Genomic DNA, 27,258 nt, shown 5'->3' on the forward strand with positions numbered 1-27,258 from the left:
GGAAGAATGCCAATGGCAGAAAAAAAAGTATAACTTTTGAAAAATTCCATTACTGCATCAGTGATTTACTGATATTCAGTGTATTGTAGTGCAGCACTGAGTACTGCATTGTTGGATATACCGTCTTTCAAATGAAATGTTAAACCGAAGTTTTGTGTCCCCTCAGTTGCAAAAGACCCCATAATACTATTCAAAGAAAAGCAACGAAATTTGCCCGGTGTCCTGGCCAACATTTATTCTTGACCAACATCACTATAAAACAGATTAACTGAGCTTTACTCATTGTTTTGAGATCTTTGTGTGTGTAAATTGGCTGCCATGTTTTCCTCCATTACAACAGTGACTACACTTTAAAAGTTCTTAATTGGCTGTGAAGTGCTTAAAGCATCCTGATGTATAAAAGGCACTATATAAATGCAAGCTCCTTATTAAGAACATAAGAAATAGGAGCAGGAGGAGCATTTGGCCCCTCAAGCCTGTTCTGCCATTCAATGAGCATGGCTGATCGTCTACCACAACTCCATGCCTGCATTATCCCCATATCCCTTGATTCCCTTAATATCCAAAAAATCTATTGATCTCTGCCTGGAAAATGCTTAACGATGAAGAATCCACAGCCCTCTGGGGTAGAGAATTACAAAGATTCACAACCTGAGTGAAGAAATATCTCCTCATCTGTCCTAAATGGCTGACCTCTGGTTCTAGACTCTTTTTACTAAACTTGTAATCCACATTTGCTTGCCAAATAAAAGCTTCGAATTGGCTGCATAAACAAATGAACAATCCTCACTGGCTTTGTTGCTGCTGTTTCCTCCATCAGTGCTCTGTTCATGCACAGATCTGCTGTGGAGACAGAGCAGAAGATAATCTGGTTACTGATTTGGAGCTTGCATTTATATAGTGCCTTTTATACATCAGGATGCCTCAAGTGCTTCACTGCCTATAAACAGTACTTGCATCATGAGAGAAAGTTGCGCATCTTAAGTCTGTGTTTATGCTGTTGCACACTAAACATCAATTGTTCAATTATTGAAAATGCCTCTAAGCCAATTGTTTGTTTCAGGTGGCATTGGCTCAGCGGTAACACTAGCCTCTGAATCAGAAGGCTGTAGGTTCAAGCCACACACCAGAGACTTAAGCATATAATCCAGATTGCAGTACTGAGGGAGTGCTGTGCAGGTACTGGGCTGGAAATGCCGGCCTCCCCGGGTCTGTATGGAGTGTGTACGGACCCAGGAAGGCATCGCAAAAGCCGGTTTTCAGCGCACAATGTGCATGCGCTGAAAATCGGCTTTTCAAATCTGTCAAGCTGATATCGGGAGTGAGGACACCCATATCTTGCCCAGCAAATGTCCTCAAAATTCTTGCATCTGATAAAATCAGGCGTATAGCCTACTTTTACAGGCGTAAGAGTTTAAAAACATACAAAAATATAATAAATTTTTAAAACACTACTATTTTTTTTTTAAAAACCCTGCGTTAGTTTTTTATAATTATGGTTAAAAATAAATAAGTTTTTCTAATTTATTAACTTTAATTTCAATTAATTGAGTGTTTTTCTCAATAGCAATGAGAACTCGTAAATATGGAGTTCTCATTGCTATTAATGAGAAAGCTGTGGCATACTGTACCTGATTGGCTGAGTAGTCACACACGACTGCACCTTCTGCGTGGGAGCCTAGAGAATGGGAGCACACTTCATAGCGCGGGAAGAGAAGGTCCCCCCCCCCCCCAACGGAATCTCTCACTCCTCCCGGACCATCAGGTAAAGTCATAGAAATGTTTCCAGTTGGAGACAATTGCCCGTGGGAAGCCTCCGTCCGCAATTTCAGCCCCGCTGTCTTTCACATGCGACATTAAAAAGAGGCCCCATTTGCCCCCTCGGGTGGATGTAAAAGATCCCATGACACTATTTGTAGAAGAGCAGGGGAGTTCTCCCCAGTGTCCTAATAATGATCCCTGTGGGACACCCACTGGTAATGTGTTGCCAATCAGCAACTTTCTGCCTATGTCCATTCAGCCAATTCTCAACTACCACAGCAGATTACCTCTAATTCTACAAGATTCTGTCTTGTTGAGTAGCGTCTTGTAAGGTGAGCGATCGACCAGCAGTTGTGCTCTAATCAAGTTCCAAGCATTCTGAAATTCCATCTTGCTCAGCTGTTGTATATTTCCATCTTAATTGATGCTGAATTACACTGACTCTTATCCTGAAGTGCAGTATTAGGCAAGGTCTCCCTGACTGGAAACCACTTGTACGTATAGGCAGGAATGTCCTCGACCAGTTTATCGGCGATACTGGGAACCACTTGTACGTATAGGCAGGAATGTCCTCGACCAGTTTATCGGCGATACTGGGAACCACTTGTACGTATAGGCAGGACTGTCCTCTGCCAGTTTATTGGCGATACTGGGATGGAAGCATGTAGAATGAGTTGCTGACTTGTTGCACTGGATCCCCACTCATTTTTGTTCTGATCTATTTTCCAGTGATACTTTGGCCAGAAATGACCAAAAATAATGGCGTCAGATGTCTTTTTTTAAATCATTGCCTTAATAATAGATGCTTCCAATGGAATAAGGGAAAGACAGGTTCAACGCCAGAGCATAAATCTTTTGGAGGTATGATCCAGCAATGTCCCTCATGAGTGCCATTTCCTTTGAGAGTGAAGGCACCAGCACAGTGGCAGTTAGCAAAACTGTTTAGCATTGGAATTTTTAAAAATTCATTCTTTTGTTTGGGTATGACTGGGAAGAGTGGCATTTATTGCCTATCTGTAGTTGCCACAACTGACTGGTTTGCTAGGCCATTTCAGAGGAGTTAACCGTCAACCACGGGTCTGGGACAGAAATCACGTTAGTGAATCAGTTGTGTTTTTTTTTTTGACAATCCAACAGCTTCATGGTCATTTTTTACTAATACCAGCTTTTTATTTCCAATTTTTTTGGGACTGAATTAAAATTCTCAATCGCCATGGCTGGAAGAGAATGCACATTCTCTAGATTATTAACCCAGGACTCCGAATTACCAATTACATAACTAGTACACTACCATGCTCTCCAGCAGTAACAACTTCACTTTTCCCCAGTGGCAAGATCTCAAGCATAAGCAGCAGCACCCTCAGAAGTCCACTGAAAATATTTAACAAAAGTGACCGTGAAATTGCTGGGTCAGATGGGCTGACAATCCTACCTCATCACACTTTGGCAGCATTGCTACTAGAGATGAGAATCCTGGTCTGTGACTACACTGCAGTTATTAAATATCTTGGGCGCTAAATTCGATAAGGCCTGAAAACGGGCGTGGGGATCGCAATCTGCCCGCAGCCGTTAAAGTAATGCAGGCAGCACGCAAGATTCATGCTGCCTGCTAATTAACATTGAGATGTTGAGCCCAGCGCTGAACACATTGCTGGTTGACACCCAGCGGGGTCCCAGTTTTGTGGAAAGTGTGATTTCAATTTAAAGGTTAGCTGCAGTGAGAAACACTGTCTTGAAGCACTTCTTAAAGGGGAGGTGCTTTCTGAAAGATGCACGTCATTATTTGTGTAGCTAAGGAAAGGGGAAGGTACCAATGGCGCAACAGGGCAGAGAAAGGGCACCTTTGTTCTGTGGACACAGCACTAGAGGCCTTCGTGCAGAGGATCAAGAGGAGGAGACAGGTCCTCTGCATGCAGAAGGCCCTCGAGACAGACTCTCTACAAAAGCAGTGGGAGGGGATTGCTGAAGCAGTCAATGCCATCAGTCTGTCTTCTCCCGCCCCCTTCGCCCCCCCCCCCCCCCCCAAAAGAAGTGGTCAAGGTGTGTGTATGCATCTTCAACTGCCACTCTCCTTCCGCCACCACTACTGGCGCTAAGGTGCTCAATTTCGCTGCCCTTGTGTCTCATTACTGAAATAATATGCCACAACCAGTTATTTAGTATCTGGTTTGGCCTGAAAAGAACAGCATTATTTTGCTCAATATCCTCAGTTGTTCGCTGCTATCAATGCCCTTGGCTGTTCTACTTTGACCTTGCTCGGAAAGGGAAAATGAAGGGCATCAGTCTTCGAGTGCCTGATGGGTATTTTTGACAGGTATTATACCAAAATTTATTGGCGTTATCCCTACGCAGCTAACACTTAACAGGGCTGTCATACTGTACTTTCCTCTGCCTCGAGTTAAGTATTGTACCCCATTTATGCACACTATCAAAAAATTGAAGGGCCTGGTTGTCCTTCAGCGGTAGCATAGTGGTTATGTTACTGTACAAGTAATCCAGAGGCCTGGACTAATGATCCAGAGACATGAGTTCAAATTCCATCATGGCAGCTGGGGAATTTAAATTCAGTTAATTAAATAAATCTGGAATAAAAAGCTAATATCTTGAAATTGTTGTAAATACCCATCTGGTTCACTAATGTCCTATTTTAGAGAAGGAAATCTCCTGTTCTTACCTTGTCTGACCTATGTGACTCTAGACTGACAGCAATGTGGTTGATTCTTAACTGCCCTCTGTGTAATGGCTTAGTAAGCCACTCAGTTGGAACAAACTGCTATGAATAAGAATAAAACCACCTCTGCCCCTTTCATAGCTCTTCTGTTGCTGAAACCCTTCATTTATGCCTTTGGTAACTTGACTTGACTACTCCAACTCACTCCTCGCTGGCCTCCTACATTCTACATTACGTAAACTTGAGGTCATCCAAAACTCAGCAGCCCATGTCCTAACTCTCACCAAGTCACGATCACCCATCACCCCTATGCTTTCTCACTTACATTGGCTCCCGGTTAAACAACACCTCGATCTCAAAATTCTCATCCTTATTTACAAATCACTCCATGGCCTTGCTCCTTCCTATCTCTAATCTTTTTCAGCCTCACAACCCCACAAGATGTCTGCTCCTCAAATTCTGCCCTCTTGAATACCCCTCATTATAGCTGCTTAACCATCGGCCGCCGTACCTTCAGCTGTTTGGGCTCCAAGCTCTGGAACTCTCTCCCTAAACCTCTCTGCCTCTCTACCTGTCTTTCCTCCTTGAAGACTCTCCTTAACCAAGCTTTTGGTCATCTGCCTTCATTTCTTCTTTTGTGGCTCTGTCAAATTTATCTGTTTTGTCATGTAACACTGCTGTGAAGCGCCTTGGGACATTTTCCAACGTTAAAGGCACTATATAAATAAAAGCTATTAAAACCGAACAGACCACCCGGTATCAACGTCATCACACCCACCATCGTCGACCCTGCAAAGTCCTTATCACAAACATCTGGGGACTTGTGCCAAAATTGGGAGGGCTGTCCCACAGTCTAGTCAAGCAACAGCCTTGCATAGTCATACTTACAGAAACATACATTTCAATCAACGTCCCAGATTTCTGCATCACCATCCCTGGGTATGTCCTGTTTCATAGGCAGGACAGACACACCAGAGGTGGCAACACCGTAGTATACAGTTGGGAGGGAGTGATCCTGGGACTCCTCAACATTGACTCCTGGACCCCATGCACTCTCATGACTTCAGGTCAAGTAGGGCAAGGAAATCTCCTAATTACCACCTACCGCCGGCAAGGAAATCTCCTAATTACCACCTACCGCCCTCCTTCAGCTGATGAATCAGTACCCCATGTTGAACGCCACTTGGAAGAAGCACTGAGAGTAACAAGTACACTGAATGTAATCTGGATGGCGGACTTCAATGTCTGTCACCAAGAGTGGCTCAGTAGTACCACTGCTGGCCGAGACATGAAGGACATAGCTGCCAGATTGGGCCAGCGGCAGGTGGTGAGAACCAACACGAGGGGAAAAACCTATTTGACCACCTCCTCCCCAATCTGTCTGTCGCAGATGATCAGTCCATGACAACATTGGTAGAGGTCACCACTGCACAGTCATTGGGGAGACAACGTCCCGTCTTCGCACCGAGGACACCCTCCATTGTGTTGTGTGGCACTACCATTGTGCTAAATGGGATAGATTCAGAATAGATCTAGCAGCTCAAAACTGGGCATCCATGGGCAAGGAAATCTCCTAATTACCACCTACTGCCGGCAAGGAAATCTCCTAATTACCACCTACCGCCCTCCTTCAGCTGATGAATCAGTACCCCATGTGGAACGCCACTTGGAAGAAGCACTGAGAGTAACAAGTACACTGAATGTAATCTGGATGGCGGACTTCAATGGGCCATCAGCAGCAGCAGAATTGTATTCCACCAAAATCTGTAACCTCACGGCCCGGTATAATCCCTCATTCTACCATTACCAACCCTGGTTCAATAAGGAGTGCAGAAGAGCACGCCAGGAGCAGCACTAGGCGTACCTAAAAATGAGGTGACAACCTGGGGAAGTTGCAACACCGGGCTACATGCATGGTAAACAGCATGCTATAGATGGAGCTAAGCAATCCCACAATCATCCGATCAGATCAAAGCTCTCAGTCCTGCCACATCCAGTCGTGAATGGTGGTGGACCATTAAACAACAAACGGGGGGAGGGGAGGAGGAGGCTCCATGAACATCCCCATCCTCAATGATGGTGGAGCCCAGCAGGTGAATGCAAAAGACAAGACTCAGATGTTTGCAATCATCTTTAGCCAGAAGTGCTGAGTGGATGATCCATCTTGGCCTCCTCCTGAAGTCCCACCATCACAGAAACCAGACATCAGCCAATTCAATTCACTCCCCATGATAGCAAGAAACGGCTGAACGCACTGGATACAGCAAAGATTATGAACCCTGATAACACCCCAGCTGTCATGCTGAAGACTTGTGCTCCAGAACTAGCTGTGCCTGTAGCCAAGCTGAACCAGTGCAGATACAACACTGGCATCTATCCGACAATGTGGAAAACTGCCCAAGTATGTCCTGTCCACAAAAAGCAGGACAAATCCAATTACTGCCCCTTCAGTCTACTCTCATCATCAGCAAAGTGATGGAAGGTGTCGTCGACAGTGCTATCAAGTGGTACTTACCAATAACCTGCTCACCAATGCTCAGTTTGGGCTCCGCCAGGATCACTCGGCTCCAGATCTCATTATAGACTTGGTTTAAACATGGACAAAAGAGCTGAATTCCAGACGTAGGCGAGAGTGACTGCTCGTGACATCAAGGCAGCATTTGACCGAGTGTGTCAAAAACTGAAGTCAATGGAAATCTGGGGGAAAACTCTCCCCTGGCTGGTGTCATACCTTACACAAAGGAAGACATTTGTATTTGTTGGAGGTCAATCATCACAGCCCCAGGAGTTCCTTGGGCTTAGGACACTGCTCCGATCATCTTCACCTTCCCTCTATCATGGGGATGTTCACTGATGACTGCAGTGTTCAGTGCCATTCACAACTCCTCAGATAATGAAGCCGTCCATGCCCCATACACCAAGACCTGGACGACATTCAGGCTTGGGCTGATTAGTGGCGAGTAACATTTGAGCCACACAAGTGCCAGGCAATGACTATCTCCAACAAGCAAAAGTCTAACCACTGCCCCTTGACGTTCAACGGCATTACCATCGCCAAATTGCCCACCATCAACATCCTGAGGGTCACCATTGATCAGAAACTTAACTGGACCAACCATATAAATACTGTGGCAGCAAGAGCAGGTCAGAGGCTGGGTATTCTGCGGTGAGTGTGCAACCTCCTGACTCCCCAAAGCCTTTCCACCATCCACAAGGCACAAGTCAGGAGTGTGATGGAATACTCTCCAATTGCCTGAATGAGTGCAGCTCCAACAAACTCCAGCACGACACCATCCAGCACAAAGTAGCCCGCTTGATTGGCACCCCATCTACCACCTTAAATATTCACTCCCTCCACCATGGCTGCAGTGTGTACCATCGACGAGATGCACTGCAGTAACTTGCCTAGGCTTCTTTGGCAGCACCTCCCAAACCCATGCACACCTAGGACAGGCGCATGGGAACACCATCACCTGCAAGTTCTGCTCCAAGTAATACACCATCCTGACTTGGAAGTATATTGCCATTCCTTCATTGTTGCGGGGCCAAAATCAACACTGTGGGAATACCTTCACCACACAGACTGCATGGGTTCAAGAAGGAGGCTGAGTACCACCACCTCGGGCAATTCGGGATGGGTAATAAATGCTGGCATTGAGAGCGACGCCCACAACCCATGAACGAATTTTTAAAAGTTACCATGGGTTATTTTTCAATAAATCAAAAAATGACACACTGATGCACTTGGCAGTGCAGTGTATCGTACATGTAGATTTAAAAAAAAATAAGTTCTTTGTCTTTGCTTCGCTGGAGTCTTTCTAACTGAGGGGTCAGCACTTTGGTCCAAGGATTCCATCAGTGCTTTTCTGAAGACGTCTGCAATGAGACACATGAGAATAACAAATGTGGCCCCGTGTTTCTCTATCCTTTTCTAAGAAGAATGGATGGACTCTGCATGACTGAGATTGGGAATTCTGCATATGGAACGCACCTGCTTCAGATGCCAAAGCGGCCAAACAAGTTTAACCTATTTATGCATAATTTTCACTCCTGTTGGATGAATACTTTACGTCAAAGTTAATCAAGGCAGCATTTGACTGATTATGGCATGAAAGAGCACTAGAATAATGGGAGAAAAAACCTCCATTTGGTGGGTCATAGTTGTCAAACAAAAATGCTCGTGGCCGGTGGAGGCCAGTCGTCACATCAGGAATTCCTTAAGGCCGAGTCCTTGGCCCAACCATCTAAAACTGCTGCACTAATAACATTCCATCCCTTGGTAAGGCTGGGAATGAGTCTCTGTTAACAATTCCATAGTGTTCATTCATAACTCCTCCAATAAAGTAGCAGCCCAAACCAGCCTACAGCAGTACTTGGATAATGTCCAACCTTGGTTTGACAAGTGGCAAGTAATATTTGTGCCGCACAAGTGCAAGGCAATGGCCATCTCCAACTTTAAAAATGCAGTGTCCCCACTCTCCAAGTTTACTTTGACACCACTTTTCCAGCCTCATGATATTATCCGACAAGAGCAGCAATATATTGGTGCACCTCCAACTTAAGCTTCCTAGTCGCACACCATCCTGATTTGGACATATATCGCTGTTTCTTCTTTTTCGGCGCATTACAATTCTGGAATTCCCGAATCAACATGGGCACCATGATCGTAAGGACTGCATCAGTATAAGGAGAAAGCCTATTTCAGTTTTTCAGAGCAATAAAAATGTGGCTTTGCCAGAATCGCCCACATCCCAAGAACACACATAAATGGACAAAGTTCTTCTGTGATCACCCAGCAATTTTCATTTTCCCTGGATTATTAGATCTATCGTCAAGTGGGATGGAAAAGAGGGAAAAGTATTTCTGGCACGAGTATGCATTTTTACTTCCTATTGCTTACCTGAGTCTATATTGTGTTAGAGCGCAATGAATGTTTGAGTATTTCCAGTACCATTTTTTTATTTAATGTAACTGAAGAAGTTGGCAAATTCTGAGTAAACTGGCACAAACAAGATGGGATGGAGAAACTTCACTTTTTATCCTAAAAAAGGAGTAACTAAAATGTAAGATTTCCGAACTAAACTCACGATATGAAATTATAGTCAGCATGGATTTGTTAAGGGAAGGTCATGTCTGACTAACTTGATTGAATTTTTTGAGGAGGTAACAAGGCAGGTTGATTAAGGTAGTGCATTTGATGTAGTGTATATGGATTTTAGCAAGGCTTTTGATGAGGTTTCACATGGCAGACTGGTCACAAAAGTAAAAGCCCATGGGATCCAAGGCAAAGTGGCAAGTTGGATCCAAAATTGGCTGAGGCAAGAAACAAAGGGTAATGGTTGATGGGCGTTTTTATGACTGGAAGGCTGTTTCAAGTGGGGTTCCGCAGGGCTCAGTACTAGGTCCCTTGCTTTTTGTGCGTATACATCACTGATTTAGACTTGAATGTAGGTAGTATGATTAAGAAGTTTGCAGATGATGCAAAAGTTGGCTGTGTGGTTGATAATGAAGAAGAAAGCTGTAGACTGCAGGAAAATATCAATGGACTGGTTAGGTAGGCAGAACAGTGGCAAATGGGATTCAATCCGGAGAAGTGAGAGGTAATGCATTTGGGGAGGGCTAACAAGGCAAGGAAATACACATTATATGGTAGGACACTGAGAAATGTAGAGGAACAAAGGGAGCTTGGCGTGCATGTCCTCAGATCCCTGAAGGTAGCCGGCAAGGTGGTTAAGAAGGCATACAGAATACTTGCCTTTATTAGCCAAGGCATAGAATGCAAGTGCAGGGAGGTTATGCTTGAACTGTATGCAACACTAGTTAGGCCACAGCTAGAGTACTGTGTGCAGTTCTGGTCACCACATTAGAGGAAAGATGTGATTGCACCAGAGAGGGTATAGAGGAGATTTACGAGGATGTGCCTGGAATGGAGAATTTTAGCTATAAGTAAAGATTGGATAGGCTGGGTTTGTTTTCTTTGGAACAGAGGAGGCTGAGGGGAGACCTTTATTGAGGTGTATAAAATTACGAGTGGCTTAGATAGAGTGGATAGGAAGGAACTATTTCCCTTAGCAGAGGGGTCAACAACCAGAGGGCATAGATTGAAAGTAATTGATCGAATGTTTAGAGGGGATCTGAGGGGAAATTTTTGTCAGCGGCGCAGACACGATGGGCCCGAAAAGGCCTACTCCGTGCTGTAAATATCTGATTCTATAATTCTACCAGCCGTGCTGCAGCCATTGGGGTAACACTGCGTAAGAGCACTAGAATAGACAAAGGCACACGCAAGACCGTCACTAAGGGAATGCAAAAGGGTGATTAGTTGATTTATTAATGTGATATTGGATGCGTATATGGATAAAGTTGGATTGGAAAGTTTGCTGTGTGGTGGCTTTTATTTCAGCATTGTGGCCAAGAGGACGCTGTAATAGTCAGTAACAGAGGGAAGGTAAGGTTTGGGATAAATGTTGAAAGGAGCATTGGGGTTGTGTTCACTGGTACCACAGGCAGAGGCGGATAATTCAATTCCAGATATCATAGCCAGAAAGGGGCTATCTTGGTTACCTCCTTCCTTCCTCTTCTGCTTCATCCTCTTTTGCTGCTTCTACCATCTGAGTAGCTTGTCCTCGTTGCTGCCGCTGCCTCTGCTCCATCTCCACGTCATGCTGCAGCCCAAGGAGGACTACAGATTCCCAGGACTGGGAGCAAGTGGTGCTGTCAAAGACCTTCCTTTAAGAGCCAAAGCCTAGCACATGTCCAGCAGTACTCCCTGCACACTTGACCAACTTTTTAAATGTATTACGCCAAGCCACTACTCCAATAAAATGTAAAGAAATCAGTACAAAAGCAAAAATCTAAACCTACCTGAAAGTTGCATGTGTCCCTTAAGAAGTGCTGGCAGCGGGTCCGTCGTACTGCTGCACGCACATTCCGTCGTGCGTGCTTTGGAGAGGGCGTTAAGAGTGGTGGTGTCCAAAATACAAGATCGTATGTCAATTCAGAGTTGCACACAGATTGACGTATTGATCTGGCTGATCTAAATATCTGAAGGCAATGGCAGCGCTGCCGACCGGTCCAAAATGACAGCTGTCTCATTCCGTGCCGGCAGCGACGCAGCTGCCATTTTTGCTTCCAAACTGGACTTAATGGCCAGCACAGTCTAGTCCAATTTCCTGGCCACATGCTTATAAAATACTTTTGGTTTCTCTTATATTGTCCATTAATCTATTTTCATACACTCTCTTTTTGCCCCTTTTATTTCTCTTTTCAGTTCTCTGTACTTTCTGCATTCTACTTCGTTCCCATTGAATTAAGCACATTACATTTGTCATAAGCCTCCTTTTTATGTTTCATTTTAATCTCTATATCTTAGTCATCCAAGGAGCTCTAGCTGTGGATGCCCTTCCTTACCTCCTTGTAGAAATGTGTCTAGTCTATACCCAAACCAGTTCCTCTTAAGGCCTCCTGTTGTTCATTTACTGTTTTACTGCCAATCTTTGATTCCAATCCAACTGGGCCAGATCCCTTTTCAACTCCTGGAAATTAACCATCCCCCAGGTGAGTATTTTGACTTACGAATGTTCCTTGTCCTTCTGGTGTCCCTGCCGACTACGTGTGCGGGAAGTGTATCCGCTTGCAGATCCTGATGGACCGCATTGCGGCACTGGAGCTGCGGGTGGATGAACTCTGGAGCATCCACGATGCTGAGAATGATGTGATTAGCACGTTTAGTGAGTTGGTCACACTGCAGGTAAAGGGTACACAGCCAGATAGGGAATAGGTAACCAACAGGAAGAGTAGAGCAAGGAAGGTAGTGCAGGGGTCCCCTGCGGTCATCCCCCTGCAAAACAGATACACCGCTTTGGGTACTGCTGGGGGGGTTGATTCATCAGGGGAGGGCAGCAGCAGCCAAGTTCATGGCATCGTGGCTGGCTCTGTTGCACAGGAGGGCAGGAAAAACAGTGGGAGAGCGATAGTGATAGGGGATTCAATTGTAAGGGGGATAGATAGGCGTTTCTGCGGCCGCAACCGTGACTCCAGGATGGTATGTTGTCTCCCTGGTGCAAGGGTCAAGGATGTTTCTGAATGGGTGCAGGACATTCTGAAAAGGGAAGGTGAACAGCCAGTTGTCGTGGTGCATATAGGTACCAATGACATAGGTAAAAAACGGGATGAGGTCCGACGAGACGAGTTTAGGGAGCTAGGAGTTAAATTAAAAAGGACCTCAAAAGTAGTAATCTCGAGATTGCTACCAGTGCCACGTGCTAGTCAGAATAAGAATCGCAGAATAGCTCAGATGAATACGTGACTTGGAATGGTGCAGAAGGGAGGGATTCAAATTCCTGGGATATTGGAACCGGTTCTGGGGGAGGTGGGACCAGTACAAACCAGACAGTCTGCACCTGGGCAGGACCGGAACCAATATCCTAAAGGGAGTGTTTGCTAGTGCTGTTGGGGAGGAGTTAAACTAATATGGCCGAGGGATGGGAACCTATTCAGGGAGACAGAGGGGAAAAAAATGGAGGCAGAAGCAAAAGATAGAAAGGAGAATAGTAAAAGTGGAGGGCAGAGAAACCCAAGGCAAAAAACAAAAAGAGCCACATTACAGCAAAATTCTAAAGGGGCAAAGTATGTTAAAAAGGCAAGCCTGAAGGCTCTCTGCCTCAATGCGAGGAGTATTCGGTATAAGTTGGATGAATTAACTGTGCAGATAGCAGTTAATGGATACGATATCATTGGCATCATGGAGACATCGCTCCAGGGTGACCAAGGCTGGGAACTCAACATCCAGGGGTATTCAGCATTTAGGAAGGATAGACAGAAAGGAAAAGGAGGCAGGGTGGCGTTGCTGGTTAAAGAAGAAATCAATGCAATTGTAAGGAAGGACATTAGCCTGGATGATGTGGAATCGGTATGGGTGGAGCTGCAGCATTCCAAAGGATAGAAAACGCTAGTGGGCATTGTGTACAGACCACCAAATAGTAGTAGTGAGGTTGGAGACAGCATCAAACAAGAAATAAGGGATGCGTGCAGTAAAGGTACAGCAGTAATCATGGGCGACTTTAATCTATATATTGGGCTAACCTAACTGGTAGCAGTGCGGTGAAGGAGGATTTCCTTGAGTGTATTAGGGATGGTTTTCTCAACCAATATGTCGAGGAACCAACCAGGGAACTGGCCATCCTAGACTGGGTGATGTGTAATGAGAAGGGACTAATTAGCAATCTTGTTGTGCGAGGACCCTTGAGGAAAAGTGATCATAATATGGTAGAATTCCTTATTAAGGTGGAGCGTGACAAAGTTAATTCAGAAACTAGGGTCCTGAACTTAAGGAAAGGTAACTTCGACGGTATGAGGCGTGAATTGGCTAGAATAGACTGGCAAAGGATACTCCAAGGGTTGACTGTGGATAAGCAGTGGCAAACATTTAAAGATCACATGGATGAACTTCAGCAATTGTTCATCCCTGCCTGGAGTAAAAATAAAACTGGTAAGGTGGCTCAACCATGGCTAACAAAGGAAATTAAGGATAGTGTTAAAGCCAAGGAAGTGGCACATAAATTGGCTAGAAAAAGCAACAAACCTGAGGACTGGGAGAAATTTAGAATTCAACAGAAGAGGACAAAGGGTTTAATTAGGAAGGGGAAAATAGAGTACGAGAGGAAGCTTGCAGGGAATATAATAACTGACTGCAAAAGCTTTCATAAATATGTGAAGAGAAAAAGATTAGTAAAGACAAACGTAGGTCTCTTGCAGTCGGATTCAGGTGAATTTAGGGAACAAAGAAATGGCAGACCAATTGAACCAATACTTCGGTTCTGTCTTCATGAAGGAAGATACAAATAACCTTCCGAAAGTACTAGGGGACAGTGGGCCTAGTGAGAAGGAGGAACTGAAGGATATCCTTATTAGGCAGGAAATTGTGTTGGGGAAATTGATGGGATTGAAGGTCGATAAATCTCCGGGGCCTGATAGTCTGCATCCCAGAGTACTCAAGGAAGTGGCCCCAGAAATAGTGGATGCATTGGTGATCATTTTCTAACAGTCTATCGACTCTGGATCAGTTCCTATGGACTGGAGGGTAGCTAATGTAACACCACTTTTTAAAAAGGGAGGGAGAGAGAAAGCGGGTAATTATAGACCGGTTAGTCTGACATCAGTAGTGGGGAAAATGTTGGAATCAATCATTAAGAATGAAATAGCAGCGCATTTGGAAAGCAGTGACAGGATCAGACCAAGTCAGCATGGATTTATGAAAGGGAAATCCTGCTTGACGAATCTTCTGGAATTTTTTGAGGATGTAACTAGTAGAGTGAACAAGGGAGAACCAGTGGATGTGGTGTATTTGGACTTTCAAAAGGCTTTTGACAAGGTCCCGCACAAGTGATTGGTGTGCAAAATCAAAGCACATGGTATTGGGGGTAATATACTGACATGGATAGAGAACTGGTTGGTAGACAGGAAGCAGAGAGTCGGGATAAACGGGTCCTTTTCAGAATGACTAGTGGAGTGCCGCAGGGCTCAGTGGAGGGACCCCAGCTCTTTTCAATGTACATTAACGATTTAGATGAAGGAATTGAGTGTAATATCTCCAAGTTTGCGGATGACACTAAACTGGGTGGCGGTGTGAGCTGTGAGGAGGATGCTAAGAGGCTGCAGGGTGACTTGGACAGGTTAGGTGAGTGGGCAAATGCATGGCAGATGCAGTATAATGTGGATAAATGTGAGGTTATCCATTTTGGGGGCAAAAAGACGAAGGCAGAATATTATCTGAATGGCGGCAGATTAGGAAAAGGGGAGGTGCAACGAGACCTGGGTGTCATGGTTCATCAGTCACAAAGTGGGCATGCAGGTACAGCAGGCGGTAAAGAAGGCAAATGGTATGTTGGCCTTCATAGCTCGGGGATTTGAGTATAGAAGTAGGAAGGTCATAATGCAGCTGTACAGGGCCTTAGTGAGGCCTCACCTGGAATATTGTGTTCAGTTTTGGTCTCCTAGTCTGAGGAAGGACATTCTTGCTGTTGAGGGAGTGCAGCGAAGGTTCACCAGACTGATTCCAGGGATGGCTGGGCTGTCATATGAGGAGAGACTGGATCAACTGGGCCTTTATTCACGAGTTTAGAAGGATGAGAGGGGATCTAATAGAAACATACAAGATTCTGACGGGACTGGACAGGATAGATGCGGGAAGAATGTTCCCGATGTTGGGGAAGTCCAGAACCAGTGGACATAGTCTTAGGATAAGGTGTAGGCCACTTAGGACTGAAATGAAGAGAAACTTCTTCAGAGTTGTTAACCTGTGGAATTCCCTGCCGCAGAGAGTTCACTGGATATATTCAAGAGGGAGTTAGATATGGCCCTTGCGGCTAAAGGGATCAAGGGGTATGGAGAGAAAGCAGGAAAGGGGTACTGAAGGAATGATCAGTCATGATCTTATTGAATGGCACTGCAGGCTCGAAGGGCAGAATAGCCGACTCCTGCACCTATTTTCTATGTTTTCCATAACTACTTGAAACCTAATGATATTGTGATCACTCTTTTCTAAATGCACCCCTACTAAAATATGCTCCATTGGCAGCACAATTTAGTGGTAGGTATTGATTATTGAATGAGCTAAATAAAGTGCTAATCTATTGCATAAATTTCAAATGCAGAGCTTGAAAGGTTAACTTTTTTTTAAAAAAAAAAGTAAGCATTGGTGTTAATGTACATTAATTCACTTTTTGTATTAATCGTTCTTGAAATCGTCTTAGAAAAAAAATAAAATCATCTTAGGCAATCCCTCGGAGTTGAGGATGACTTGCTTCCACACTAATGAGTTCTCAGGTGACTGATGAGTCCAATGCGGGACCTACAGTCTCTGTCACAGGTGGGGCAGACAGTGGTCGAAGGAGCGAATGGGTCAGGTGCTTGGGTTGTCGTGCACTCCTTCCACTGTTTGCGCTTGGCTTCCGCTTGCTCCTGACAAATGGCCTCGAGGTGTTAGGCACCTTCTCGGATGCTTTTCCTCTTTGAGCGGTCTTGGGCCAGGGATTCCCAGTTGTCAGTGGGGATGTTGCACTTTTTCAAAGAGGCTTTGAGGATGTCCTTGAAGCATTTCCTTTGCCCACCTGGGATTCACTTGCCGTATCGGAGCTCAGAGTAGAGCGCTTGTTTTGGGAGTCTCGTGTCGGGCATGCGGACGATGTAGCCCGTCCATTGGAGCTGATCGAGCGTGATCAATGCTTCGATTCTGGGAATGTTGGCCTGAGCGACAACACTGACGTTGGTCCTGCCAATGGATTTGCAGGATCTTGTGGAGGCAACGTTGGCGGCACTTCTCCAGTGTTTTGAGGTGCCTGCTGTACATAGTCCAAGTCTATGAGCCATATAGGAAGGCGGGCATCATCACTGCTCTGTAGACCATGAGTTGGTGCTGGGTTTGAGCTCCTGGTCTTCAAACGCTCTCTTCCTCAGGCGACCGAAGGCTGAGCTGTTTAGGGTAAGGCCCATACTTTCGTATGCTTCGGTGAAGGTGTTGATGATAGTTTGGAGTTCGACCTCTGAGTTTGTGCAGACGCAAGTGTCGTCTGCATACTGTAATTTCAATGACAGCGGATGGGACGACCTTGGATCTGGACTGGAGGCAATGGAGGTTGAATAATTTCCAGTTTGTTCTGTAGATTAGCTCCACTCCAGCAGGGAGCTTACTGAGGGTGAGATGGAGCATTGCAGCAAGGAAGAACGAGAAGTGCGTTGGTGCGATGACACAACCTTGCTTGACCCCGGTCCGTACTTAAATTGGATCTGTTGGTCAGGATCACGGCTTGCATGTCATCATGAAGCAGGCGGAGGATGGTGACAAACCATTTGAGGCAGGACACTCCATAATCCCTCGCGGTTGATGGTGTCAAAGGTCTTTGTGAGGTCAAAAAAGGCCATGGACAGAGGTTGGTGCAGTTACCTGCATTTCTCTTGGATTTGGCGCGCGGTGAAGATTAGGTCCATTGTGCCCCTTGTGAGTGGCATCCACGTTGCGAATATGGGAGGAGCTCTTGAGCCACTAGGAGAAGGCGATTGAGAAGGATTCTTGCGATGATTTTGCCTGTGGCAGACAGCAGGGAAACTCCCCTGTAATCACTACAATCGGACTTGTTACCTTTCTTGAAGATGGTTACGATTACGGCATCTGAGATCCCCTGGCATGCTCTCTTCCTTCCAAATAAGAGAAATGAGTTCATGTATTTGCGCCAATAGTGCTTCTCTGCCATGCTTTAGTGCCTTGGCGGGGCTTCCATCTGCTCCTGAGGCCTTGTTCTTCAGTTGTGGGATGGCCTTTTCAACCTCATGCTGGGCTGAGGTGGTGGCAGATAGCATGCTGCGGGATGGAGGCGAGGACACGCGCATCGAGGACAGGGTCTCTGTTAAGGAGATCTTCAAAGTGCTCCTTCTTGCAGGCATTGACTGCCTCTCTGTCCTTGATGAGTACCCCTCCGTTGTTGGCCTGAGTGGGGTAGGACCTTGGGTGCTTGGGCCATAGGCGATCTTGACTGCGCTAAAGAATCTCTTCACAGGTGCTAATTAGGGAGGCCTTGAGGACAGACCAGGCACTGTGGACACTCTGCATCTCTGGATCACTGGGAGTCGTCCGGTTGGTTGTGAGGCGCTGGCTGAATGGGGCTTTTTAGCAGGGTCTTTGAGTGCTCCAACGTTGATTTTCCTGCGGCATTGTTTCTGATGCCGCCGCTGTTTTGGGGCTACATTGATGGAGATGACCGAGTGGATTAAGCGGTGGTCCGTCCAGCAGTCGTCAGCTCCTGTCATAGCGCGGGTGATGCGGACGCCCTTGCAGTCTCTTGCTTGGACGATGAGGTAGTCTAGCAGATGCCAGTGCTTGGAGTGAGGGTGTTGCCATGAAGCCTTGTACTTGTCTCTCTGACGGCACATGGTGTTGGTTATGACAAGTCCATGTTCTAAGCATTTCATCAGGAGGAGGGTTCCGTTGGAGTTGGTTTTCCCTACCCCCCCTCTCTGCTGATCAAATTTGCTGGAGTTCTTTGAGGATGTAACGAGCAGGGTGGATAAAGGGGAACCAGTGGATGTGGTATATTTGGATTTCCAGAAGGCATTCTATAAGGTGCTACATAAAAGGTTACTGCACAAGATAAAAGTTCACAGGGTTGGGGGTAATATATTAGTTAGCCAATCCTCTATCCATGCTAACAGTAAACAGAGTCGGGATAAATGGTCATTTTCCGGTTGGCAAACAGTGACTAGTGAGGTGCTGCAGGGATCGGTGCTGGGTCCATATTAATGACTTGGATGAAGGGACCGAGTGTAATGTAGCCACGTTTGCTGCTGATACAAAGATGGGTGAGAAAGCAAATTGTGAGGAGGACACAAAATCTGCAAAGGGATATAGATAGGCTAAGTGAGTGGGCAAAAATTTGGCTGATGGAGTATAATGTGAGAAAATGTGAGGTATCCACTTTGGCAGAAATAATAGAAAAGCAAGTTATAATTTAAATGAAGAAAAATTGCTAAGTGCTGCAGTACAGAGGGACCTGGGGGTCCTTATGCATGAAACACAAAAAGTTAGTATGCAGGTACAGCAAGTAATCAGGAAGGCAAATGGAATGTTGGCCTTTATTGCAAGGGGGATAGAGTATAAAAGCAGAGAAGTCCTGCTACAATTGTACAGGGTATTGGTGAGGCCACACCTGGAGCACTGCGTACAGTTTTGGTCTCCGTATTTAAGGAAGGATAAACTTGCATTGGAGACTGTTCAGAGAAGGTTCACGAGGTTGATTCTGGAGATGAGGGGGTTGAATTATGAAGATAAGTTGAGTAGGTTGGGCCTATACTCATTGGAGTTCAGAAGAATGAGAGGTGATATTGAATCTTGTAAATAATGAGGGGACCATGACAAGATGGATGCAGAGAGGATATTTCCACTCATAGGGGAAACTAAAACTAGGGGACATAGTCTCAGAATAAGGGGCTACCCATTTAAAACTGAGATGAGTCATTTCTTCACTGAGGGTTGTAAATCTATGGCATTCTCTGCCCCAGAGAGCTGTGGAGGCTGAGTCATTGAAGGCGGAAATGGACAGATTTTTGAGCGATAAGGGAGTAAAGAGATATGTGGAGCTGATCTTATTGAGTAGCGGAGCAGGCTCGAGGGGCTAAATGGCCTACTCCTGCTCCTATTTCTTATGTTGATATGTTAATCTTAAATAATCAACTATAGGAATGAGAGTAAAGGGTAGAAAGTGCCTCAACATTTTTATACTAATGTTTCAATTATTGTCACTTTACCATTTAGACATTTGAAACCTCTTCAAAGGTTTCTGCCAGTGCAGCTTAGCAAGAAGGCACTTCCTAGTTTTTGTATTCGAATTGATACCTTGGGCTTTTGTTTGCTACAACCATTTAAATTGCTGTGGTTTCATTTTGCATTATGGGACAGTAATAGTACCTAAAGTGGGCTGTGTTTATAAATGAAACCTGGTTTGTAAGACTTCAGGGAAAATGTTTTATTTTTTTTCAACTTGCTTTTCACAATAATTGTGTTAGAAGACCACTAAGATTTTTTTTCCCTCTATCTCCAGAGACCCAATGAGTCTCTGGACGGTCTGGTGTAATGCAGTTCTCTCTATGCTAAATTAACTCTGGTTTGGCATTATAACTGCCTGGTTCTGTGGAATTGTACCTCAGCAAAGGTTTTCACCTTCATGAGGGGTGAAAATATTGGCAAAAATAAGTTCTTATATTGTCACACTTCATGATTTTGATATGAAAGTTCTGTTATAATATTTTAAGTATTTGATGCAAAGTTTGGGTTACTTTTCCATTTTCAATTTTTTTTTACCGTTTTAAGTAGCATGTTAAACCTAGTGTAACTTTACCAAAAGTAACACATCCAGGTTTTGGATCATTGACAAAATTGCAAAAGGTAGATGTATGGGTGAATAAATTACATTTGTAAAATAATTAAAGGGTCTGATGTAAAGGAGTACTTTTTGCAAAACCAGGGTAGAAGAGCCAAATGACACCATTAGTGTGAAAGCCAAATGCTAGTCTTAGAATAAGGAATAACTTCAAGCCTCAAATCTTCTAAACAATAAGTCTGCTTCCTCATGAAAAAATACTGACTTTAAAAAATGAAATATGATTCAGGAAAATAGAGGTGGAGATGGTACAGTTGGACACCTCTGGTCCGGCACCCTTGGGACCTGACTGGTGCCGGAGCAGAGAATTTCCTGAATCATGGGAGGGAGGGAGATGTAAAACCTAAACAGATTGGGTTCTGAAGCAGAATGAAATGAGTTGAATGAAAATTTTCTGTTATTCTTTAAATTCTTTGTTTATGGCACATTGCATACTACCACTTGTATAACGTAGAGCTCTTGATAAAAATGAATATGATGCTTCCTGGATGGAGTTTATCTAATGGTCGTAGATTTGATCCATGGTTTGTGCTAAGCTAATTGATCTCTGGCATGAAGCAGAAATAGGTACAGTTGAATAATGATTATGTGGGCAGTGTATTGGGGAATGCCCAGTGCCAATGCTAAAAGAGGGGAAAGAAGAAAAAATTGCAGAGGAAAATGAGGTCGCTAGGTGGTTTCCTTCCCTCACCCTCGGGTTAAGGTTGTGAAAAGACATGCGGCCCCAAAATTCCTGGGCTGGGGCAGGGGGCCATGTTGCGAATTGCACCTTTTGGTGGGTACAGGAATTTGGTACGGACCCAAGACATGCTGGGTTTCTGCCCCGGGGTACCATGTCATAAATTTCTGCAGGTTTCAGTTTGGAGTGAAAAAGCGTCTGCCCTCTGAACAGCAGACGTATATGTAAATCACAGAGCTAGGATAAGATGCCATCAGTTCTGTAACCAACAGTGTCCCATGCGGCCTTCTGATTGTACACCACTATATTATTGCTGCAGTTCCCAGGGCCTGCTTATCGAGGCAGAAGTATTTATTTAAAGGGAAGCTTACTGTAGGTGTGATTGTTTTTGCAGGCTTCTGGACATTTCTTGGGACTGACTGGAGCTATGTGAAAACATTTTCACTGTTGTACTCGAAGTCTTCGCCTATATTCCTCAATACCTGTGGACAAGCTTGTAATTAAAGGAAATTGGGGAACAACGTTCTGAATGTTACAAAATGGGCTTCCCATTGTGAGGGCTGTGGATGCTCAGTCGTTAAGTACATTCAAGACTGAGATCGATTAGATTTTTGTACACTAAGGGAATCTAGGGATATGAAAATAGGGTGGTAAAGTGAAGTTGAGGTAGAAAATCAGCCAAAGACTTATTGAATGGCAGAGCAGGCATGAGGGGCTGTATAGCCTACTCCTGCTCCTATTTTTTATATTATCAATCCTACTTTACATGATATACATTTTGAAGGAAGAGGAGCAGCAAGGGAAGCCAGATTAATTATGCAACACCAGACCATCCCAGCGGTACGCACAGAATATAGAAATCTACAGTGCAAAAGGAGGCCATTTCAGCCTATCGTGTCTGTGCCGGCCGACAAAGAGCCACACGGCCCTCGGTCAGCAGCCGTGAAGATTACATATAAACCTATGAACACTGTATAATAGCGGACAAGTAAAGAGCATCCGGCCCAACCAGTCCGCCCCACACAACTGCGATACCCCATGCATCGCAACATTTTACACTCCACCCCAACCGGAGCCATGCGATCTCCTGGGAGAGGGAAAAGACCAGATTTTAAAACTCGGGCCAATTGGGGAAAAAAAAATCTGAGAAAATTCCTCTCCGACTCATCCAGGTGATCAAAACTAGTCCAGAAGATCACTCTGGCCGTATTCAATTCCCTGAAGTACTTGCCACCGTATCTACAAGAGCCAATAAGAGGTTATCCAGTTTAATCCCACTTACCAGCTCTAGGTCTATAACCCTGCAGGTTAAGGCACTTCAAGTGCCCATCCAAGCACCTTTTTAAATGTGAGGATTTCTGCCTCCTCCACCATTCCAGGCAGTGAGTTCCAGACCCCCACAACCCTCTGCGTGAAGAAGCTTCCCCTCAAATTACGTCTAAACCTTCCACCAACCACTTTAAAATTATGCCCCGTCATAATTGACGACTCCACCAAGGGAAATACTCCCTTGCTATCCACTATGTCTAGGCCCCTCAAAAGTTTATACACCTCAATGAGGTCTCCTCTCGTCCTCCTCTGTTCCTAGGAGAACAAACCCAGCCTATCCAATTTGTCCTCAGAGCTAAGATTCTCCATTCCAGGTGGCACCCTTGTAAATCTCCTCTGCACCCTCTCCAGTGCAATCATGTCCTTCCTATAATACAGCGACCAGAACTGCACGCAGTATTCCAGCTGTGGGCAAACCAGAGTATTATACAATTTAAGCATAACCTCACTGCTCTTGCCTTTATTGGCCGAGGCATAGAATACAGGCATTCCGTATGCCTTCTTAACCACCTTATCCATCTGGCCTGCTACTTTCAGGGATCTGTGGATAAGCATTCCAAGGTCCCTTTGTACATCTACACTTCTACCGTTTAATGTGTATACCCTTTCCTTATTAGCCCTCCCCAAGTGCATTACCTCACATTTCAATGAATTAAATTCTATTTGCCACTGTTCTGCCCACCTGACCGGTTGATTGATAGCCTCCTGCAGCCCATGACTTTCCTCTTCATTATCAACCACACAGCCAATTTTAATGTCATCTGCAAACTTCTTAATCATACCCTTTATATTCAAATTTAGAACATTGATGTATATAACCAAAAGCAAGGGACCCAATACTGAACCCAGTGGAACCCCACTGGAAACATCCTTCCAGTCACAAACATCTTTCCAGTCACAAACATCTATCAACCATATTACCCTTTGCTTCTGACCTCTAAGCCAATTTTGGATTCAACTTGCCACTTTGCCCTGGATCCCATAGGCTTTTTACCTTCGTGATAGGTCCCACATGGCACACTGATCAGAAAGTATCAAATGAAGTGTGCTTTCCATGGCCTCTTACATGAGCTATGTCGTGGGAGGCTATGCTTCAATAATGAAACTTTGAACATTTTTTTGCTGCAGCCAGATCTATTACCAAGGTCCACAGCATGAACAGCTCCTGGCTGTGGCCAACAATGTGATATCAGCTCTATGTAACTGGATCGTTCCAGGGAACCAGAGGGGACCTTTGCCAACCTGGCCAATTCATTGTACATTCCTGTATAAGGCAAGTAAACATTGCCCTCATTATCAGTGCAACTCAATAGTAGTTCCACAGATGACTTGAGTGATTAACTTTTTACAGAATTGCAATAGGGTTGTTGAGCCTATTGCACTAATGTGGCTTTGTAGGCCTGAATTATTAACCAATATTTATATCAAATAGAAAGGCTTCCATTCCTTAACTATGCAGGTCATTTGCAACAATCGGGACAGTTTCCTGCATGCACTCGATATGCTGGGAGCTGACATAATGCTTTTGTACTTCAGTCCAGCATCTCTGCTCTCACCAATGAGGTCATGGTGCAGGTTGCATGCTGGTTAGCAAGATTTACTCTCTGGGCTCATTACACCACTTTGTAGGATGACCAGTATTGCAGAGGAACCCCACAATAAGGCAAGGATGACAAACAACCAATCCTTTGGAATGCTTAAAAGGTTCTGGGAGTACCTTACAATATGCACAGAGCATCATTTCGCGAATGTAGTGGCATGTTATGTGCTTCATAACGTTGCCCCACAGAATGCCACAGAGGCTGATAGTAACACTGCTGATGTATGAAGCAGGTGTAGTGATTAGCACTGAAACAGCTGAGAGCCAAACTCACTTAACACATCTTCACAGGTGCATAGAGCAATATTTTTGGAAGTTGCAGTCCATCAAAATCAGCCTCCTATCACTAGTCTCTCTCCAGTTTAAATAAATTCCTTTCTCCTCACAACTAGCCATCACATAATTATTTTTCTACAAGATAACCAAACACCAAACAAACCTAACATAAGTAATTCCAATGATTTATTGGCCCAGAAATTCCGATCGAGGTCTTCCTGTGCGCAAACAACTGAAAAAAGGAAAAAGAATGCGCACTTGCCTGAAGGTGCTGCGCTCGCTCGAACTTCCAATCCTGAGGCCTTCACTCACTGCGCATCGGAGCGCGTGCACGTTGGGACGTCCGTATGCTGGAGCTGGAGTCACATGGCTCTGGGCAGCCAATCAAGGTACAGTATTTTCTCATTCATGAAACCACACCCCCACCCTCCCCCAACACACAACACTAATAAAAAAAAATAGAAAAATACACTACATAGAAACATAGAAAATAGGTGCACGAGTAGGCCATTCGGCCCTTCGAGCCTGCACCACCATTCAATATGATCATGGCTGATCATGCAACTTCAGTACCCCATTCCTGCTTTCTCTCCATACCTCTTGATCCCTTTAGCCGTAAGGGCTACATCTAACTCCCTTTTGAATATATCTAATGAACTGGCCTCAACAACTTTCTGTGGTAGAGAATTCCACAGGTTCACAATTCTGAGTAAAGAAGTTTCTCCTTATCTCGGTCCTAAATGGCTTACGCCTTATCCTTAGACGGTGACCCCTGGTTCTGGACTTCCCCAACATCAGGAACATTCTTCCTGCATCTAACCTGTCCAATGCCGTCAGAATTTTATATGATTCTATGAGATGCCCTCTCATTCATCTAAATTCCAGTGAATATAAGCCTAGTCGATCCAGTCTTTCTTCATATGTCAGTCCTGCCATCCCGGGAATCAGTCTGGTGAACCTTCGCTGAACTCCGTCAATAGCAAGACTGTCTTTCCTCAGATTAGGAGACTGTACACAATATTCAAGGAGTGGCCTCACCAAGGCCCTGTATAATTGCAGTAAGACCTCCCTGCTCCTAAACTCAAATCCTCTCGCTATGAAGGCCAACATGCCATTTGCCGCCTTCTCCGCCTGCTGTACCTGCATGCCAACTTTCAATGACTGATGTACCATGACACCCGGGTCTCGTTGCACCTCCCCTTTTCCTAATCTGTCACCATTCAGATAATATTCTGCCTTCCTGTTTTTGCCACCAAAGTGGATAACCTCACATTTATCTACATTGGACAAATGCATGGCACATGTAGTATATTCACCTAACCTGCCCAAGTCACCCTGCAGCCTCTTAGCATCCTCCTCACAGCTCATACTGCCACCCAGCTTAGTGTCATCTGCAAACTTGGAGATATTACATTCAATTCCTTTGTCTAAATCATTAATATATGTTGTAAAATAGCTGGGGTCCCAGCACTGAACCTTGCGGTACCCCACTAGTCACTGCCTGCCATTCTGAAATGGACCCGTTTATTTCTACTCTTTGCTTCCTGTCTGCCAACCAGTTCTCTATCCACATCAATACATTACCCCCAATACCATGTGCTTTAATTTTGCACACTATTCTCTTGTGTGGGATCTTGTCAAAAATCTTTTGAAAGTCCAAATACACCACATCCACTGGTTCTCCCTTATCCACTCTACTAGTTACATCCTCAAAGAACGCCAGCAAATTTGTCAAACATGATTTCCCTTTCATAAAACCATGCTGACTCTGCTTGATTTAATTATGCTTTTCCAAATGTCCTGCTACTGTTTCCTTAATAATGGACTCTAGCATTTTCCCAATGATAGATGTTAGGCTAACTGGTTTATAGTTTCCTGCTTTTTGTCTGCCTCCTTTTTTAAATAGGGGCGTTACATTTGCGGTTTTCCAATCTGCTGGGACCTCCCCAGAATCCAGGGAATTTTGGTAGATTACAACCAATGCATCCACTATCTCAGCAGCCACTTATTTTAAGACCCTAGAATGTAAGGCAGCAGGTCCAGGGGACTTGTCTGCCTTTAGTCCCATTATTTTACCGAGTACTACTTCTTTAATAGTGATTGTATTACGTTCCTCCTTCCCTGTAGACCCTTGCTTATCCATTATTGGAATGTTTTTAGTGTCTTCTACTGTGAAGACCGATACAAAATATTTGTTCAACGTCTCTGCCATTTCCCTATTTCCCATTATTAATTCCCCAGTCTCATCCTCTAGGGAACCAACATTTGCCATAGCCACGCTTTTTTCCTTTTTTATGTACCTGTAGAAACTCTTACTATCTGTTTTTATATTTCATGCTCGTTTACTTTCATTGTGCTCAATTTTTCCCAAAGGTTTTTTTGGGCGTACTTGAAGAGTCACGCCTGTTTTTTGGGGGCCCAAGTATGCCATAAAAAAATGTTTTAAGTTTCCCCGTTGGATTTCTTCATTTTGGCATGGCCTAACCTGTTCATTAGTTTTGGGGCGGGAGCCTTGATCTGCACCAAAAAGATGGGGTTGCCACGGTAACCAGGGACACTATGGAGGCTGAGGCTGCAAAGTGAAACATACAGCCAGCTCCTAACACATTAAAACACAGCATCAATTTAAAAACACATTAAAATATATTGCAGCAACTTACCTCCAATTATTAAAGCTGGTCCCGCTACCCCTGCCCCTAGCCCTGGCCGAAGAGCTTTACCGGTCTGCTCCCCCGCCCGACCCTGGCCCCGAGAGCCTTGCTGGTCTGCTCTCCCGCCCCAAGTGCCTTGCCAGTCCGCTCCCTAGCCCTCGCCGAAGGGCTCGTCGGTCCGATCCCTCGCCCGACCCTGGCCTTGAGTGCCTAGCCCAGGCCAAGTGGCCTCCCAGTCTGCTCCCCTGCCCCTATCCCAGGCCGGAAGGCCTCCCTCCCAGTCCCCAGACCTAACTACACCCAAAATGCTTCTCCCTCCCCCCCCACCTCCTCTTTTTCCACCCCCCACCCGTTCCCCTCTC

The 27,258-nt window shown here is 44.9% G+C and overlaps 1 protein-coding gene across 16 annotated transcripts in view; it reads left to right on the forward strand.

Annotated features, from left to right (window-relative positions):
• Positions 1-27,258, forward strand: part of pja2 (praja ring finger ubiquitin ligase 2) — a 281,791-nt gene that overhangs the window by 216,290 nt on the left and 38,243 nt on the right. For 14 of the 16 annotated variants that reach the window (XR_011593692.1, XR_011593691.1, XM_070884059.1 and 11 more), the window contains one exon: positions 23,498-23,642. The exons of the other annotated variants lie outside the window; for them this stretch is intronic. Coding sequence is in view for 12 of the 14 variants with exons in the window: in XM_070884059.1 (XP_070740160.1) it covers positions 23,498-23,642 (145 nt within the window). In the remaining 2 variants the exon portion in view is untranslated. The remainder of the gene's footprint in view (positions 1-23,497; positions 23,643-27,258) is intronic. 16 annotated transcript variants of the gene reach the window in all.

The sequence above is a fragment of the Pristiophorus japonicus genome, chromosome 1, assembly GCF_044704955.1.
Source record: "Pristiophorus japonicus isolate sPriJap1 chromosome 1, sPriJap1.hap1, whole genome shotgun sequence".
Lineage (NCBI taxonomy): Eukaryota > Metazoa > Chordata > Chondrichthyes > Pristiophoridae > Pristiophorus > Pristiophorus japonicus.